Genomic DNA, 20,689 nt, shown 5'->3' with positions numbered 1-20,689 from the left:
AAAAAAAAAAAAAGAAAGAAAGAAAAGAAAAGGTATTCAGAAGTGCCTGGGTGGCTCAGTTGGTAAAATGTCTGCCTTAAGCTCAGGTCATGACCTCAGATCCTGGGAACAAACCCCACATCAGGCTCTCTGCTAAGCAAGAAGGCTGCTTCTCCCTCTCCCTAGTTGTGCGCGTGCTTGCTCTCGCTCTCTCTCTCTCTCTCTCTGTGAAATAAATAAATAACAAAAAAGGTGTTCGATAACACTAGTATCGGGGAAAAGCAAATCAAAACCACAATAAGCTATCACTTCACGCGTTAGAATGGCAATCATCAAAAGAGAAAAGATACCATGTGTTGATAAGGACATGAAGAAAAGGGAACCCTGTGCACTGTTGGTGGGGATGTAAATTGGTTCAGTCACTGTCCCTCAAAGAGGAAGTTTCCTCAAAATATTAAAAATAAAACTACCATATATGATCCTGCAATCCCACATCTGGGTATATACCCAAAGGAAATGAAAACAGGATATCAAAGAGATCTCTGCACTCCCATGTTCACTGCAGCATTATTCACAGAACCCAAGATACAGAAGCAACCAGAGTGTTCATCAATGGCTGAATGGATAAAGAAGATGTGACATATCTACATATATATGTGTATGCATTATATATATATATGTATATATACATGTGTGTATGTATATACATACACAATGGAATATTATTCAGCCCTAAGAAAGAAATCCTGCCATTTAAGAAAACAAGGATGGACATTGGAGGTATCACACTAAGCAAAGTAAGTCAGAGAAAAAAAGATAAATACTACACAGTATTTGTCTTTATTTGTGGAATCTAAAGGGAAAAAAAAAAAGTCAAGCTCATAGAAACAGTTAAAAAATGTTTGCCAGGGACTAAGGAATAGGGGCAATAAGGAGAGGTTCATAAAAAGGATACAAACTTTCTGTTATAAAATGAGCCAGGTATGAGGATTTAATATACAACATGGTTACTTAGTTGATAACAGAGTATTGCATCATTGAAATTTGCTGAAAGAGTAGAACTTACTCTACAAAGAACATCAAATTAAAAAAAGGAAAAAAGGGGCACCTGGGTAGCTCGGTGGGTTAAAGCCTCTGCCTTCAGCTCAGGTCACAAACCCAGAGTCCTGGGATTGAGCCCCACAGCGGGCTCTCTGCTCCTCGGCGACACTCCTTCCCCCTCTCTCTCTCTGCCTGCCTCTCTGCCTACTTGTGATCTCTGTCTGTCAAATAAATAAATAAATAAATAGTCTTTAAAAAAAAAAAAAGGAAAAAAATGTGAACTTATGGATGCATTAACTATACTAAGGGATTCCTATCACAATGTACACATATAATCATTACAATGTACATGTTTTTATATCTTATAATTTTGCCAGTTATACCTCAATAAAGCTAAAAAAGAAAAAGAAGACGCGTAGAGACATAAAAAATACAGCCTTTGCTGAGTAAGGTCAAAATGTTAGAATTGCCATAACAAAGAGCAAAGAGAGGATAAAAAGTCTAGAAATATGGGCATTCTGCAGTGGATATACTAATGTAACACCAGAAAAATCTACCAGGTCTTCTATCTATGGAAAGGGCCAGAGGGTATGCCATTTACCAAAGTCATGAAGAATGGGATAGAGAAAGTGATACTGGAATCAATAAGAATGTGCTGGCTCTTCTCCACAGACCAAAGCTGATGGTAGGAGAAACCACAACAAAACTGAGCTCAATGATGGAGACAAGAGGATAATCCATCCCAACTGGTGACATTAAACCATCAGAATCCAATCCAAGTAGAGGGCAAGATTTATAATAAGAAGCAAGGTTGGAGCATCAGTCAAGGAGACTAACACGTTAAAAATTATAGAGATGTTTAATAGACCACAGCATCCCTCGAAGCAAAATAGGCAGCCAGCAAGGGCACTACTACCTAACTTAAATCATCAGAAGAAATCAAGGATGGATGATCAGGAGGCTGATGGTAGATGCTGCAATAAAAAGTCACAATTTATTGCTCAGTTTCTGAAAGTGAGCCATTTATAAAGTCCAGATTTGATATATTTAAAATTCTGATGCCTACAGGGAATGACCCTGCAATACCACAGTAAGTATACATGGTAATAATTCCCCTATTTCTTTATCAAAGTCACCCATGATCATTTAATTGCATAACTAGGGGGAAAGGCAGCACAAACATTTCAAGTACAGTTGGACAAGGTCTGAGTTAGCACTGACACCCTGGATATAAAGTGTCATCATGGCCTCTCTTTACAGGAGGGATATATGGCAATGAGGTAATTAATGACGTCCTGGCCAAGGTCCTGTTCAAAATGAGTCACCTCACCTATGAAGTGGTCATGTTCTGGATGTTTCTGGCAAATGCACAACACTGACATTGGGTCCTTGGCTTTCACAGTGGAAAAGATCAAGTGGAAACTTCTGAAACAACCACACCCTGGATAATGTATTACGTTTTAAACAAATGTTGCATTCTGGGGGGTTGGGGGGGTGGCAAGAATTAGTATTGCCCTGAAGAATTAAAGAATGCAGGGATGATGGACCCCATCAAATCTCCTTTTAAATCACCGATCTGGGCCCTGCAAACCAAACAAAGCCTGGAGGATGACAAGAGCCTACTACCAGGTAGTAGCCCAAATAGTAGTCACTATGCAAAATGCGTATTTTTGTTAAAGCAGATTAACATGACCATTTTTTGCAAATGTGTTGTTTGCTTTCAAAAAAGAGGATCAAAAACAGTTTGCTTTCATATGGAATAGGAAATAGTATACATTCACAATTTTCGCTCAGGATCATACTAATTCTCCCTCCTTTTGTCATAACATATAACACATTTGGTCCAATTGGACATCTTGCAGAACATTACATTGTTCCATTACATTAATGACATCATTCTAACTGTGAACAGATGAGTAAGAAAGGCTTATGCAATGGAGGCCTTGTTAAGACATACAAGCTTCAAAGGGTGAAAGATAAAACCTACAAAGATTCAGATTTCATATTAGTAAAATATTTAGGGAACCAGCGGTCAAGAACATTTTCAGACAGCTCATCTGAATTGAAAGACCAATTACTGGGGTGCCTGGGTGGCTCAGTGGGTTAAGCCTCTGCCTTCAGCTCAGGTCATGATCTCAGGGTCCTGGAATCGAGCCCCACATCGGGCTCTCTGCTCAGCAGGGAGCCTGCCTCCCCTTCTCTCTCTGCCTGCCTCTCTGCCTACTTGTGATCTCTCTCCTGTGTCAAATAAATAAATAAAATCTTAAAAAAAAAAAGAAAAAAAGAAAGACCAATTATTACATCTTGCAATGCCCATGAAAAGCAGAAAGCAAACCATCCAGTAGGTCTCTTTGGGTTCTGAAGGTAGCTTATTTCAGTCCTGGGAATACTGCTCTAGCCCACATACTAAACAACACGAAAGGCTGTCAGCTCTGAGTTCATGCCAGGGTAGGGAATAGCTCTGCTACAGGTTCAGGCTCCACTTTGTAAGCAGACTTGCAGTTAGGGCTGCATGACCCAGAAGAATTATAGCTATTGGTGGCGGCACTGTTGGGAAAAGTAGCACATGAAATATACAGAAAGTAGAATCCCAGTAAAATCCCAATGCAGACCCCATACACATGTCAAAGGCCATATCATCTGCAGTGGAAAATTTTATTCTCTATGCCTGCCATGTTATTGGACCCTGCCAGAGATAGAGACCCTGTGTTATCAACTGACCATGTGTTCAGAGTTTTATATTATGAGCTGACTCTGTTATCAAGAATCATAAGAACATAAAATGAAAGTGGCACCCGAGATCAAGTGTGAGCCAGATCACATAATGCACAAGCACTCTGCACGAACAGGTAGTTCAGGCCCCATGTTAAATATCACTGTTGCACCAGCACCTGTCATCTTACAGCTATGGTCATACGAAGAATTCTCTATGCCCGGATACCAAGAAGAGAAAAGTACAAATATTTCAGCTTGATATGTTGGCACAAGTCAAAAGTGGACATCACCTAGATAACCTCACTCAGGAGTGACCTCAAGGAACAATGGAAGAGGAAAAGCCTCTCAATAGGGCAGGTCTTTGGGCAGTGTGTCATCCACAATGTGTGCAAAGAGAAATGGCCCAAGAGCAGTAATTAGTGGTCTAGCTCACTGATCAGTAGCGTAGAGAAATACTGAAAGATCAGAAACAAAGAGGGCCTGGGGTAGAGGCACATGGATGGCTATATTTGAACGAGTACAAAATATAAAGATCTTTGTGACACAATTTAAAGGCATCAGAGAGCATCTAACATGGAAGCGACAGCAAACAACAAGCAAACAAATGACTAAAACAGCTAGCATCAGGTAGGCTCCACTATAGGATACCTCAGTGCTGGCACAATGAGAACATGAACAAACTAGCCATGATAGAGAGATGGAAGTCATCTAGGGATGCAATAACATGGGCTCCTCTGAACAAAGCTGATCGAGCTACTGTTACTGGCAATTGGTCAGCCTGCCAGCAAGGTATCAACTCTGGTCCCTTAATGAAACCATTCCACAAGGCCACCAAATAAACACTTAGTGGCAAGCTGACTACAAATGGGCCCCTTCCACCCTAATCTGATCAACAATTCATTAGGACAAGAATAGATACATACTCGGAATATCAGTTTGATTTTTCCCAACCACAGAGTCTTAACCAGTATGACTGCCTTAGAAATTATGAAGTAATAGATCAAGCAGCAGGGGATCCTATGTAATCAAAAGACACACTACAGCAAAGGAAGTATAGGAATGAGCCCATAACCATGGGATCCACTGGATCCCGTAACACACAGTCTGACAGACCTTTGGATAGGCACAAATGAAACACCACCATGCAGGATACACCTTGGAATTTAGCAACTTTACATGGTAATCTGTTCCCAGTAGGAAGAATATAAAAGTCCAGGACCCAAGGAGTAAAAGCCACTCTTAGTGGTCTCACTTTCAGTGATACAGTTGAGCAATTTGTGCTTCTTATCCCAGAAATCTGGGCTCTGCAGGATTAGAGATCTTATTCCCCAAAGGGGAAATACTCTGGCAGAGGCCAAAGCAATGCCCCTTTGAACTATAAGCCATAGTGTCCCTTAGGCACTTCAGGCTCCTTCTGTCAAGGTACCAGCAAGCAGGCGAAAAAGGAGTCACCATCTTGGCAGGGATAATTGGCCCTGATCATCAAAGAAAGGTAGGACCACTGTTACAAAATAAGGGGAGGGGAATATGTTTGGTACGCAGATGATCCCTTGGGTGTCCCTTGGTATCCTCTTGCCAAGAGTGATGGTAAATGGGCAACTTCAATACCCAGAGCAGGAGGTACATAATGACCAGGGCTCAAATACCTAAGGATAAGGGTCTACATCATACCACCAGGTAAGTCACAAAGATTGTAAGAGGTCCCAACTGAAAGTAAGGAATATTTACAAAAAATAATAAAAGGGGGACAGGCTGAACATCAGTTATAGCCCTGAAACCAGCTACAGAAGCCAAAGCAATAACCCAGGTTTTCCCCAGGAAGAATGGGTCACTGGAATCCTAGAGGAGCTCTTGAGAAATGTGCTTGAAGTAGACTGAGTAGCTCAAAGAACACACCGTGATGAACATGGACATGATCTGCCTAAATACACCTTCAGAAAGAACCTCTTGGTCCTGCTGCTAGGACTGGTGTCAAGCAACATCATTCAGCTACCAGCCCCCACGGAGATGGCTTTAGCTCCACACACAGAGCTTCCTCACCCAAGTTCCGACACTCCTAGGAGTGACTCTCATACAATGACTGATCAAGGCCTGGCTATTCCATCCTCACAAAGGACAACTCTGAGGAACATTTCAACTCCAGAGTTCCCCTGGGATTGGCTGCAGCTGTTAAAGTCTACTTGAATTTTTCCTCTGCCCAATCCTGCTTCTTTCATGTCCTTTTCAGAGCTGTGTATCCCAATGACTCACTAAGTACCCCAAACACTAAACTCTGTCTTAGAATTTGCTTTCCAGAGAACCCAGACTATGGCAGGACTGTTTGTTGCCAGAGTATAACCTAACCAGTACTGACTAATACAATACAATAAATGTGAGTTTCCTCTGCAGTTTCTTAGAATTGCTGGCAAATTGATTTCATTCATAAAACTGTTTAGAAAATGGGATGCCTGGATGGCTCATTTGGTTAAGCATCGGCCTTCGGCTCAGGTCATGAACCCAGGGCCTGGCAATCAAGCCCCATGTTGGGCTCCCCGCTCAGCGGGGAGTCTGCTTCTCCTTCTCCCTCTGCCCTTCCCCACTCTGTGCTCTTTCTCAAATAATTTAATAAAATTAAAAAAAAAAAAAACACAGTTTAGGAAGAACAGAATTTAAGTTGCAAGCTTATGAAAAGCTTGTTGAGATAAGCGACTTTTGTGGACATAGACACTTTTTGATCCTTGCTGATATTTGCCCAACATGCCAGGATTTTTCAACAGAATAAGAAAAGAAAAGTACAAGAGCAGTTGTTACAAATAGGCTTTCTACTTATCCCTTCCTGTTTCTTCAATAGCTACAAAATAGAAAGTTGAGCTAGATAAATTCTGTTGCTGAATTTTCACATTCTTGGCCAGAATTCATTATAAAACATAGATTGGTTTTCCTATAACATGTAGAAGTTAACAAATGCCTTAAAGTTCAATATTAAACTAATATAATTTGTTTATATATAGTCTATTCCCATTATTACATTGAAAAGTCTGTTTATTATTACTCTAACTACAATCTATAATTGTATTTCTTGCTAAGAAGACAATGTATTTCCAGAGCACTCAGGTCATTATCACCTAACAAACATTTCAAGGCTACACAAATGAGAGCAAAACCCCACAGCCTACTGATGCCATGAAAACTGACAAAAACACCATTCCATGACAACAGAAAAACCACACGGGATTAACAACCAAACTAAAATATACTCTCTGAAATACAGATTTTAAAAAACACTTATACTGCAAGGTACTAAATATTAATTTATAAATTTTATTCAATACACATAAGATCAAGAAATTAGGGGCGCCTGGGTGGCTCAGTGGGTTAAAGCCTCTGCCTTCGGCTCAGGTCATGATCTCAGGGTCCTGGGATCGAGCCCCACATCGGACTCTCTGCTCAGCGGGGAGCCTGCTTCCTCCTCTCTGCCTACTTGTGATCTCTGTCTGTCAAATAAATAAATAAATCTTAAAAAAAAAAAATCAAGAAATTAGAGGTAGCATTCTCTCAAACCCAAATTATCTCTTTATAAAGGGCCACACAATTACATTAAGAACTTATGCTGAAATTAGAGACTGATTTATCAATGATGCAAAAAATAGTACAGGTGGAAAATGCATAGGCACTGGTTAATTTTTCTAAAACTATTCATATTTTTCATGAAAATATATATCTATACTACTTAAGGACATATTTTAAAGATCCTTTTAATAACCCACTTGAAATGCCAGTTCAAAAGTCAGTCAGTATTCATATTACTAAAAATAATACACCTATTATATATATAAGGCTCAAAACTCAATGGATATAAAGAAAAACTTCTATTATTGATTTGTATATTTTGTAATAGAAAACCAAACTTATGGATGTTGCCAAAATGTTTTTCCACGTGCCCCTTAAGTGACAGTGCTTCACTGGGTTTTTCGTCCACTAGGCCAAGTCTCCTCATATGTAAACAGTGCACACTCTTCCTAGGTTATCTCACCACAGCTCCACTCAGGATACTGTCCCCCGTGATTCACTCAATGAATATTTATATTTATTTAGTTTCTTACTCTCTGCCTGGAAAAATGTGTATCACTATTTGACTCTCAATCTTAATTGAAATGATTTTATAGTTTTAACATACAATGATATTTCCTGTTGGCTTCTATACAGTCTTGATATAAAAATATTTATAGGTTTCTTGATGATGAATCATACATGAATTCCTAGAATAACTCCTATTTGGTCAGAGTTTATTATACTTTTGAAACACTGTCAAGTTCTATTTGCAAATAATTTATTTTAAATTTTTTATTCTATATTCATGACTGCTTCCCCCTGCCTTCTTCCCCTGGGGTTTTGTTAAGACATTTGAAAACTTTTCTTTCAGTTTTATATTTTATTACAAGAATCTGTATTCAGCAATTTTTGCATTCAAAAGAATCTCTCAAAACGCTAGTAGATCTGTTAAGAGAAAAAGATTTATTCATTTTTCTTTTTTCATTTTTCTTCTTCCTTGATTTTCTATCTTGAGATCAGTATTCTCTGATTAATTTGTGGGAGAGGGGAGGTACAATATAATTCAAATATACCTTAAATATCTGATTAACTCTAAATCTACTAATAAAACTAATTTTCTTGAGTGACTTGCCACATTAGCAAATATTATATGCCCTTTCCCCAATTAAAGATCATTCAAATATTTTCCTGTTAAATCAGAGAAAAAATCATTATCACAGCATAGCAGTAGAATCAAAAGAAATTTGAACTTAGGCTGGGGTTCAAATTCTAATAGACCATCTTATGACCTACGTGACTTTGGGTTTAACCATGCTAAATCAGTTTCTTCCCCTATAAATAATATAACCATACATACTACATAGGTGTTATTAGAGGTTATGATGCATTATATCATAAAGCACGTGTTAAGTGCCAAGAACCACAGGAAACATTTGACAAATACTAGTTCTCTCTTTTCTCAAAATGAAAGGTCACTTTTTCCTTTAATTATTGGCCTCCTTTTAAAAAAGAAGATACTATTTCTTCTATATAATAGTATATTATAGAAAGCACCCCTTGAGCAAAAAATACAATAAAGCTAAAAACAGTAGTTGGCTAAATTCAGTGAAAAAAATGTGTGAATAATTTTAAGAGTTTTTTTGATGACAAAGAGAAACAAATAGGTTCTTTCAGGTGACCAGGCAAGGGGTGCTGATTTCACCAAAAAAGAACCCTAACAACTTAACAAAGGGTATAGAAAAATATTAATTAACAGAGGAACTAAAGAAATTACCTCCAGAAAATGAAAATAATTATAAAGAGCAAGTAGGATGGGATTTTTATAATTTTGCTGGTGTGTTCAAAAAATTAAATAATTAGATGTTTTATTTAAATATGATTTTTAATGAAATTATATATCTTATAAAATTGTATCCATTGTACATACACACACACACATTCTACAGGAGTGTACAAAAGTATGCGTGCTAAGTTTCATAAACCAGCCAAGTGAACTACAACTTCACTGTGTTTTAACTGTGTGGTTAACTGTATATATTATTACACATTGCCAATTAAAATAATACTGCTTCTGAAAATATGAAATTACTTTTAAGTTCTCTTTACTGAATTTGTTTTCAAATAATCACCTACCAAGAAATTAATGTCATAAGTAAAACTGTCATGTTCAAGAAATTTAGTTTAAAAACTCTTATTATTAGAGCACCTGTCTTGCTCACTTCGTAAAGCACACAACTCTTGATCTCAGGATTCTGAGTTCAAACTCCAGATTGAATGTAGAGCTCACTTAAAAAAAAAATAAAATAGGGGTGCCTTGCTGGCTCAGTTAAGTGTCTAACTCTTGATTGTGGCTCAGGTCATGATCTCAGAGTCCTGGGTTGAGCCTCATGTGGGGCTCTGCACTTGGAAATGGGGGATCTGCTCAAAATTCTCTTCCCTCTGGTCCTCCTCCTGAGTGCTCTCTCTCTTTCTCTCTCAAATGAATAAATAAATCTTGAAAAAAAATTTTAAAATTTTTATTTATTTATTTATTTGACAGAGAGAGATCACAAGTATGCAGAGAGGCAGGCAGAGAGAGAGAGAGGAGGAAGCAGGCTCCCTGCCGAGCAGAGAGACAGATGCAGGACTTGATCCCAGGACCCTGAGATCATGACTTGAGCCGAAGGCAAAGGCTTAACCCACTCAGCCACCCAGGTGCCCAGAAATAAAAAAATTTTTAGAACTCTTATTATTTTGATCTGATTTGAAGTTTCCGCTTCAGTTTCAATATATCTGCTTTCTGCAAGATATATTTCTAATATAAATCATATTTTAATCTAATTCAGGAAATCACACTTTGGTGTTTCTAAAAAAGATATATGATCCCTGTATCTCTGAGTTGTCCTTCATCTTGTTCAGAATTCTATACATCCTCTTAACCACTGGGCAAATTTTCTTACTGGAAAATAATGACTACCATTTGTATTCAAAGCGTCATAATTTTATGTTAGGCCTACCAAACATTCTTGTAATAATAGCTCTTCATTTGATGATTCTGAAATAATGTCTCAAAATTCAGATCATTATTAATGTCTGTTTCAATTCAGGACAATCTCTCATTTGTAAATGCTAAAATCCTCAAACTACTTAGAGATACTTTAGAGATGTGAAAAAAAACTAACAACCTGATACCTTTTTTCCTTCTAACCCTAGAAAACTAACTTTTATGACAATGCATACTTCACACAGCCAAATAATTTCAGAGTATAAATGTCTAATAACAGAAGATGAACATGAGGCATGTTTTTCCATTACATCTTTAGCTGAAGGTTATCTTTACCACAAAGATCATTTTCATCTTGAATAAAGTGTCATGGTGGTTTTCTGAAAGCAGTAATACTACCACTAATAATAACAAAAAAATAACAAAGTTATCTGATTTCAAGCTAGATTTATAAACAAGAACGTTAAGTAATATATCATTCTATATTAGAGTTGATTCAGTCTCATTCACCAGCCCTGGGTCTATTACCAATTGCACTTGAGTTACTTTTTTAAAATACAGATGCCCAGTGCCTAATCTAAGAGAATCAGTTTATACAGATCTAAGTTTTTCCCTACAATCTTCAAGGGGGATGCCAAGGTACAGCCATGTTAAAAAAATTACTGCCATGTGCCTTCCACATCTATCATCTATAGTGTAACAATGAGAACTGTGAAGTCAAGTTTATGTCCTCAAAGATTAACAATATTCACTATGTAAAATTTACTATGGCAATTAAGGTTGAAATAGTACTTTTTAGAGCAATGTATTGGCACAAATATTCCTATTTATTTAAACATCATAAAACACAATACAATCAGCTAACTCCTCAGGTGCACTCCAGTTAAACATGCCATAAAAGTCCAAGGATAATGTACTAAAGAGAAAAATTAGCAAGATGACCTTTTTTTCAAAACAGATCTATTTTCCAGTTGGTTCATTATGCAATGGTTGTATTTTATTTCCATAAAATATACTCCATAAGGAAAAAAACTATTTTGGAAAACATTTTCTGAAATATAAAAAATACTTTTCCCAGGAAAATATTCCAACATTTGATGCCACAAATTCAAGAGAATAAAAACAGATTTGGGGGGACAGCTTTATTGGGAACGGCACAAAAATAATCAAATGAGGTAAAACAGAACACTTTTATCCTATGTTGTTTTAGGTTTTGTTAATATTGTTAATATTTTGTTGTTAATTGTTAATGTTATGTTTAAGTGTAAAAACTGCTTAAAATGTTATTCTCTCTCCCATCTGAAAATTTGCTTGAAAAACAAAACTGGTATTTGCTTCTATCTTTCCACAGCATTAAAAAACATTATTAAACATAAGTGTCTGATAATCTGTTACAAAATTAGAACATAAAATGGATCCAACCAAACAGCAGCATGAGGTACTCAAGTAGAAAGACTACGTAAGTTTTAGGAGTTACAAAAGCTGGATGTACCACTTACCACCTGCATGGTTTTGGGCTTAATATTCCAGAAATGAGTTTATTAACACCTTGTTAGAAATTATTAGAGAGGTTAAGATATTGTATATAAAGTCCTTAGCACACTATCTAATCCTTAGAAACACTTAACAAATAGTAATTAGAATAATGATAATCTGATCTCTCTCAAACTAATCTAATACCTCTATTATTTTTCACATGGATAAGCTTTTTTGATATAAACCCTAAAATATAATAATCTTGAACAATTTGGAAGGAATACAATTAATTTCCCAATATGTTAGCTACAAAATACCTCAACATTAACTCTTCATTAAAGTATGCAAAGTAGGTGGTAACTCCTTGAAGAATCTTCTGAAAAAGTCCAAAATCTCACTTCATAGGTTTTTAACAATAATAACAAATTGAAAAGAAAGAAAAAACAAAATGAAAAAGAAAAGAAAAAACAAAATGAAACAAAATCCCTTTATCTACCTCCAGAGGAATAAGCTTACTGTCTCATCACAGCCAAAAAAAATATGTTGGCAGCCTCAGCCTGGCAATGACAGATCATAAAAAGGAGCCTAGATTCAGAACATCATTTAATCCATTTTTCAGGATCTCAGCACTAATTTATAAACCAAGACAATCCAATTTTGATAATGAATTATCACTTCAAATTATTAGTCCAAAAAGGTAAAGATTTAATTATTTAGTATCTAAAAATCCTAAAGGTAGTGGATTCTTTATAATGATTAATCACAGACAGATACTCACAGTTTAGAATCAAAAAATATGCTTAATTTTATCACTAGGAATTTCCTTCCAAATGTATAACAGTATAAAAACCAAAGTCCTTACTAATAGGCATAATTTTTTTTATATGCCACCACTTGAAATAATTTTTCAAAGTAGACTATGTGCCTTTATGATGTTTAAGAGCAAAACTGTATCTCTTAAATCCATTAAGTGTGTTATTCTTTAGTTTATTTTTTATTTTTATTTATCAGGAGGTTTCATAATAGCTTAAAATTGGCATATTACTTTACACCATCAATTAAAACTGTTCTGAACTACTGTTAAATATATTTTAAATATCAAGTAGTCTTCATCTATAAAATGACACAAAGAGAAGAAATATTTTCACTATACTGGTCCACTGGGTAGCTAAATTTAGTATTTCAAAAAAATATTCATTTAATGTTTAGAAATTAAAGGACTATAGATAGCATAATTAAAATTAAGAAAAATATATAAATACACTGTAATTCTGGCTCTCTGAAAAATATTCTTATTTGGTTACTTCCATTCCCAGATATGTTCTGGGTTTCCATTTTTGTCCCCAAATCTTATTTCCTTAGCTCTACTGTCTCTATGCTCCTCTCTTTACTTCTATCATCTTCCTACAAAAAGGAACTATATAACTCTGTGTTTAATTTAAATGCATCTTTGCTCATACACACTAACCCTAAAATGCTTGCATTCCTACTACTTGTAATTTACATAATTCGACAGAGCCCCTTATCTGTCTGTTATCAAAACTAATATGGCAACACAATAGACTGATAAAGGGCTCACATAGGGATGCAATATACAAAAGCCCTCAAAAAGGATGCTTAAACCTAGAGTGTCTGTTCTTCTGGCCCTACACTACTATTGTGCTGAAATTAGAATTCCATTCATAATCTGTCACTGAATTTATCTCTAAAATGACATATACACATGCTGTCAATTAATGTATTTGAGAATCTCTATATGACAAATTTCTGGTATTTCCTACTTTGTACAATCCTAACAGATACATACCTATGTCATATGCCAGGAAATCGGCAGAAAAACATTTTGCACCGTTACTCAAGGAAGTGTCATTATGGGTATTTCCTCCAAAAATAAGCATAGCTCCATTGATAAGAACAGCTGAATGAAGGTATCTGGCAAACCCACTTTCTTTCAAAATAGTCCTACAGGATAAAATTTGAAAATGTATTACAAAGGATAAAAAGACCTCCCTGATTTTATATATATTATATAAAGGGTCTAACTTGCATATAGAATTTTCCTTCAAATTATGAAAATAACATGCTTTATTTTTTAACAATTCATAAATGTCCTCTAAATTTCAATATTTTTAAAATATTTTGAGATTCACAGTGTTTTAAAATGTTCTGAGGAAACACAATATTAAAAATAATTATTCATGATTTTATAATTTATATTTTGAACTTTTATTTCATTTATAAAAGTAGGAAGCAAGTGTCCTTAAAACTAGAGGACCAAAGTACCATCAGTTTTAAATACAAAAGTAAATAGAAAGTTTAATATAATAAATTTACTCTGAACTGTATTCAGTTAAAACTAATAATTCACATGGATCCCATAATACACTATTTAAGTTTTTATTTAAATATAACATACATAAAAATGCACATGTCTAAAATTCAGTGAAATTTCACAAGATGAACATAACTGTGTAAAGAGTACTGAGATATTTTTTTAAAAGATTACCACTGTTCTGATTCTTTTGTGGTTCCATACCAATCTTAGGATTGTTTGTTCTATTTGTATTGTTGCTGTACTTTATAAAATATAATCATATAGCTTGTATCCATTTGTATACACATTATTTTGCTTAAGATTATTTTTGAGGTAGATCCATATTGTGTAAAATCACAATGTATTTTTAAGAAACATCAAATTAATATAAACGTTTTTAATTAATTGAAGTATAACTGAAAGTACTATAAATATACGCTCATAATTATATTTCACCTTAATGTACTGAAATCTAATAAACTGCATGACTCGATATGAATCAATATTTCTTAAGTATTCCAAATAAAGCAGTGCTACTAAAAAAGAATCAGAATGTAAACCCAGTACATACAGTATAATGAGTAAGATATGTATAGTATATATCTCAAAAACCTATAGCAATTAATGCTTAAAGAATATGGAGCTGACTTCCATAATAGCAAGATAAGGAGTCCCACAAACTCTATAGGGAGAGAGCTATAATTGGTAAAAATTACAAAAAAACAGCATTTAATTTCTCAGAAAAATTTAGTAAGAGCAACAACAAATAATTATTATTTATAAATAAATAAATAAATATTTACTCAAGAATGTCTACGAAATTTCAGTAAGAACAGCAGGAGTCCATGATACTTAACCTACTATCTACTCCCATCCTTCCCCATATCAGCACCCTCCTCCACCACACACACACAACTAGTTCAGCAAGGAGGAAGTTCAACTCCAGGTGGGTAAAGCCGAGAACAGACAGCTCCTTGTTCCTCACCTCCTGGTCCAGGCCACTGATATCTAACCAGGAACAGCAGACAGCCAGTACTTCTTATGGCCCCCAGTTCTGGGTAACAAAATCTCTACTCCAGAAATACATGAGAGGTCTGAATGTTCATCCTCAACCTAGTCCCCATTCATATGCTGTAAGCTATACACTCAGGCCTAGCAAGCTAAGAGGGCCAAGAAAACTTCACCCCACATCAATCATAGGTAGAAGTTCTATGCAAGCTGAGAAGAGCAAAGGCCACTGTCCCCCATCTACTTCCTGCACAGAACACAGTGGAATCACTCTAGGAGGAAGAGACTACTAACCCCACCTACAATTCCAAAGTAGTGGCACAGAGTCTCACCTCACCCCACACCAGGGAGACGCAGGCTAAGAAAAAGAGAGCGCCACAGATGTCCCAAGGGAACTGAGTTTATTTGTAACAAAAGGTGGGAAACTTCAAGCTCTAAGGGCACTCTCAAAAACAATGGAGGTTTTCACTGTAAGCAATTAAGAGACAGTTGGCAACTCCCTGAGAGCAATCAGCTAAAACACAGAATAGAGAGGAGTTCACCAGAGAAAAGCAGGGGAAAAGACAGCTAGTAAGAGCCATACTAGAGTCAGAATCTCTAAGACTGGTCTCAAAGACCATGCCTGAAAAAGGGCTGAAATTGAATTCAGACTAAGGAGCAATTAACGCCCCCAGAGTATTGCTGAGAATAATTCACCCATAGTCAGCAACTAGTGGTGCTAGCATGTGGTTGTAATGTGGTCAGATAGCTTACCACAGAAGTCAGAGGGAAAAGTCAGAAAGCCCTGCTAACACTACTGTCATCCAGGGGGAATTTCGCGCATCCTCAGGCTGCTTCCTCTAAGGAGCAACATCAGAGGATCCACTGGAGGAAGAAAATGACTTCATTAAAACAGTTCAGCAAAGTCACTACATAAGTAAAATTACAACAGTTCCAGAAAAGGAGGAAAAACCAGGATCCAGAATTGCTACAATATGTTATCTAAAATGTTCAGTGTTCAGGGGAAATTATGGCATGCAATGAAATAGGAAAGAGTAACCTATACATAGGGAAAAAAGCAGGCAACAGAATTGCCTTTGAGAGAACCCAGATGTCAGATGAAGCAAAAAAAACTTCAAAGCAGCTATTATAAATGTTCAGACTTAAAACAGGTTTAAAGAAGTAAAGGAAAATAAAAAATGTCATATCAAATATAAAACAAAAGATACAGAAATTACCCAAATCTAGAATTCCAAAGTATAAAAGTTGAAATTTTTACATTTATGACAGAAATCTAATAGTAAATTTCAACGAGAAGAAAAAATCAATGACATAGAAGACAGAAAAATTAGAGATTCTGCTATCTGAAGAATAAGAAAAGAAAATGAACAAAGCCTGTAAGAAATGTAGAACACCATTAACAGCAACAATACACATTTACTGAGAATACTAGCGCAGAGGGTAAAGTGGTAAAAAATTTTCAAGAAATAATGTGTGACAACTTCCTAAATTTGATGAAAAACATTAATATACACATTCAAGTAGCTCCATGAACTACAAGAAGGAAAAAACACAGAAAGAACCACATTCAGACATAAAATAGTAAAAACATTGAAGACCACAGAGAAAGAGAAAATACTAAAAGCAGCAAGGAAGAGGATTTTTTTGCATACAAGAGAACACCAATAGGACAAACAACTGACTTTACACTAGAAATAATAAAGGTCAAAATGCAGTGAAATGACATATGCAAAGTGCTGAATGATAAAAAAAAAATCAAAATACAGGGAGGGACATATGATGATGGAATAAGAGTTTTCTGACCTCGTCCTCCCATAGAAACAGATTTTATCAACTATGGAGAGATAAGAGTACCTTTATGGGAGCCCAGAAGTCCCAGGACCACTTGGAGCAAGAATTCCAAGAATAGGAATGTCAAGGCGGGTAGGAAGAACATTACCACATCACCTCTCCCCAAGACAACACTGCTCACTCCCAAGAGAAACCCCTTCAACCTAAAATTACTCCCATGGGGGAAGTGAGAATATAGTATGTATCTGGCGTCCACAGCCAAGAAGGATTATGCCCAAGAGGACCACTTCTTTCTTATCCCATCCAGAAAGATAAGAAGATTGGCAGAGAAAGAAAAAGGGTGCTCACAGCAACTGGGGCACAGATCTCAACAAAGACTCAACATTTCTACTAACCACTTCATGAACTCTTACAAGAGGTCCACCCATGAACTTCATAGGATACATCACCTGCAAACTTACCCCAAATAGCACAAATATGCCCCCAGCAACCCATAAATCCCTCCTCATGTAGCACACTCATGCTCCTGCAGATGGTTCATGAGCATACACAGACAGCTGGGTCAACTCTGTTGCACTGGTAGAAGATGCATAACCCTAAACACTTCAAGCACTGCCCAAGTGAAAAAAATGGGAGGCCCTCAGCACTAGACCTAGCTTTGCAGAATGGAGAATATAATACCCAAAATATAAAAAAAACTGACAAAAATCAATAAAAAAGAACAATCCAATTAAACAATTCACAGATGATGTGAACAAATACTTTTCCAAAGAAGACATATAGATTGTCATCAGGTAAATGAAAAAGCGCTTAACATCCCTAATCATCAGGGAATGCAAAAAAAAAACCAAAATGAGATATCACCTCATACCTGTTAGAATGGCTATAATTGAAAAGATAAGAAATAACAAGTGTTGATGAGGATGTGGAGTAAAAGGAAACTTTGTACACTATTGGTGAGAAAGTAAATTGGTACAATCAATTTGGAAAGTATTATAGACCCTACTCAAAAAATTAAAAATAGAACTACCAAGAGCTATCGTACTATTCAGCAATCCCACTTCCAGGTATATGTCCAAAGGAAATGACATCAGTATCTTAAAAATATCTCTTCACTCTCATGTTCACTGAAGTATTATTCATAGTAGCCAAGATATGGAAACAACTTAAGTGTCCATCAACGAATGAATGAAGAAAATGCAATATAAATATAAGTATGTGTAGTATTATTTAGCTTTTTAAAAGGAAGAAATCCTGCCATTTACAACAACATAGATGAACCTGGACAATATTATGCTAAGTGAAATAAGCCAGAGACAGAAAGACAAATATTACATGATCTCACTTTACATGGAATCTAAAAGAGTCAAACTCAAAAAAGCAGAGAGTAAAATGGTGATTTGCAAGGCCTGAGAATGGGGGGAAAGGAGAGGCATAGGTCAAAGCACACAAAGTTTCAATTATGCAAGATACATAAGCTCTGGAAATCTAATGTACAGAATGGTTACTACAGTTAATAAGACTGCCTTGTATACTTGAAATTTGCTGACATAAGTATTCACACCATACATAGCAAAAAAAAGGGGGGGGAACTATGTAAGATAATGAATATGTTAATTAGTTTGACTATGGTAATCATTTCCCACTGTGTATGTGTATCAAAACATCACATATATACCTTAAATATACACAATTCTTATCTGTCAATTAAAGTTCAAGAAAGCTGGAAAAAAAATAACCAAGATAAACACATTACCAGATGAATAAAAGTTATAAATTTATTGATAGAATATCTGCTTTATAAGATATTAAAGGAAGTTCTCCAGTCTTAGATCAGTCATTTCAATCCAGAGTTCTAGAAAAGGCAATTATGTAATTATAAAACAAAGTATAAATGCATATTTCTTCTCCTTTCTTTTCCTAATAAATTTGATAAACAATTATTACAAAACAACCATGTATTGTTGGATCTGTAAAATAAAAAAGTACAATATATTTGACAATAACACACAAAGTGACAGATGAAAGCAAAATTCTGTTGAAGACGCCAAATAGTGATGCAAATCAACAGGAACAAATGAAAAAGCAGCACACAAAAATATCCAAAATAAATTTATATTTCCTCTTCTTTCTACTCTCTCTTTGAGAGGCAGAAATTGCATAAAGTTAGCATAGTAACAATGTATTTTTGAGCTTACAACAAATACAGATATTACATATAATTATAATAGTGTAAGAAAAGATGAAAAAGGGAATAGAGATCTATAACAGCAACATTTTTATATTTCACTGGAGTTAAGTTAGGGTAAGTTGGAAGTATATTCTGGTAAGTTAAGATATATATGATAAGCCCTAGAACCAACAGTAAAGAAGTAACTAAAATGACTGTATTTAAAAAAAAAAAAAAAAAGCATTAAACTGTTACACTGGAAAATATTTACTTAATACAAAAAGAGCAACAAAAAAGAGTAACAAGAAGCATTATCTACAATAACAAATGGGATTTAAAAAATTAAAATGACAGACAAATTCAACTATATAAAAATAACATTAAGGTTATTAAATATACAAATAAAAGGCAGCGACTGTGAGTGAGACAGGATTAAAAAAAACTGGTACCAACTATGTATGTGCTCTCTCTAAGAGACATATTTTAGATTGAGGGGTACAAATATATTAAGAAAAGGGGTTTTTAAAAAGATACTATGCAGACAATAAACATAAGAAAGCTGGAGTAATATATAGTATAATGGAGTAATATATAGTATAATAACATCAAAGAGAATAGACACTAAAAAAAAATTCCAAGACTTCAATAGTAGTATTTCACAGTGATAAAAGGATCAGTCCATCAAGAAGATACAGCAATTATAAATGTATATGACATTACAACAGAACACCCCCAAAATGAGGCAAAATGCGCAGAAAAGAGAAATAGATATATCAGTAATAGCAGCAAACTTCAAAATTCACTTTCAAAAATGGAATGAATTCTATGATAAACATGGAAACAGAATACCTGAATAATGCCACAAACAAACTAGCCCTTACAGACATATGCAGAACACTGTAGCCAACAGCATCAATATACACATTCTTTGCAAGCATACATGTAACATTTCTCTAGGATTGACCAAATCCTAGGTCATAAAATAAGCCTAAATAAATTCAAAAGTGTTATAATCATACAAAGTATGTTCTCTGACCACGATGGAATTATATTAAAAACAAATAACAGAAATCGTTTAGGATACAATAGCCAAATTATGCAAGCCGCCCAAGTGTCTATTAATGGATGAATAGATAAGGATGTGATACATATATATATATATGTATCTATCTATATATATATAGGTATATATAGTCCATTATATATATATCATGGACTATTATTCAGCCATAAAAAAGAATAAAATCTTGCCATTTGCAATGACATTGATATAGCTACAGAGTATAGTGCTAAGTGAAATGTCAGTCAGAGAAAGACGAATACCATATGATTCCACTCATATGTGGAATTTAAGAAACAAAACAAGCAAAGGAAAAAGAGGGAGAGAGAAAGAGACAAACCAAGAAACATACCCCTAACTATAGAGAACAAACTGCTGGTTACCACAGGGGAAGGTGTGAAGGGATGGATTAAATAGATGATGGGAATGAAGGAATGCACTTGTAGTGATGAGCACTAGATGATGTATGAAATTGCTGAATCACTATACTGTACACCTGAAACTAATACAACACTGAATGTTAACTACACTGAAATTAAAATAATTAAAACAAAAAAAGTTATTTGGGAAAACCACAAATATGTGGAAATGAAACAAAAACTCTAAAATAACAAATGGGTC

General features: G+C 35.3%; 1 protein-coding gene across 1 annotated transcript in view; it reads right to left on the bottom strand.

The window, feature by feature from the left end:
• The window catches only part of LOC111145096 (attractin like 1), a 796,800-nt gene that overhangs the window by 668,706 nt on the left and 107,405 nt on the right, over nt 1-20,689 (bottom strand). Inside the window, exon 10 of the mRNA XM_022499729.1 lies at nt 13,533-13,687. Coding sequence (XP_022355437.1) covers nt 13,533-13,687 — 155 coding nt within the window. The remainder of the gene's footprint in view (nt 1-13,532; nt 13,688-20,689) is intronic.

Source organism: Enhydra lutris, unplaced genomic scaffold (assembly GCF_002288905.1).
Source record: "Enhydra lutris kenyoni isolate GAN:26980312 unplaced genomic scaffold, ASM228890v2 scaffoldscaffold12, whole genome shotgun sequence".
NCBI lineage: Eukaryota > Metazoa > Chordata > Mammalia > Carnivora > Mustelidae > Enhydra > Enhydra lutris.
Note: the sequence above shows the minus strand (reverse complement) of the source record. Positions and strands in the feature narration are given on the sequence as shown.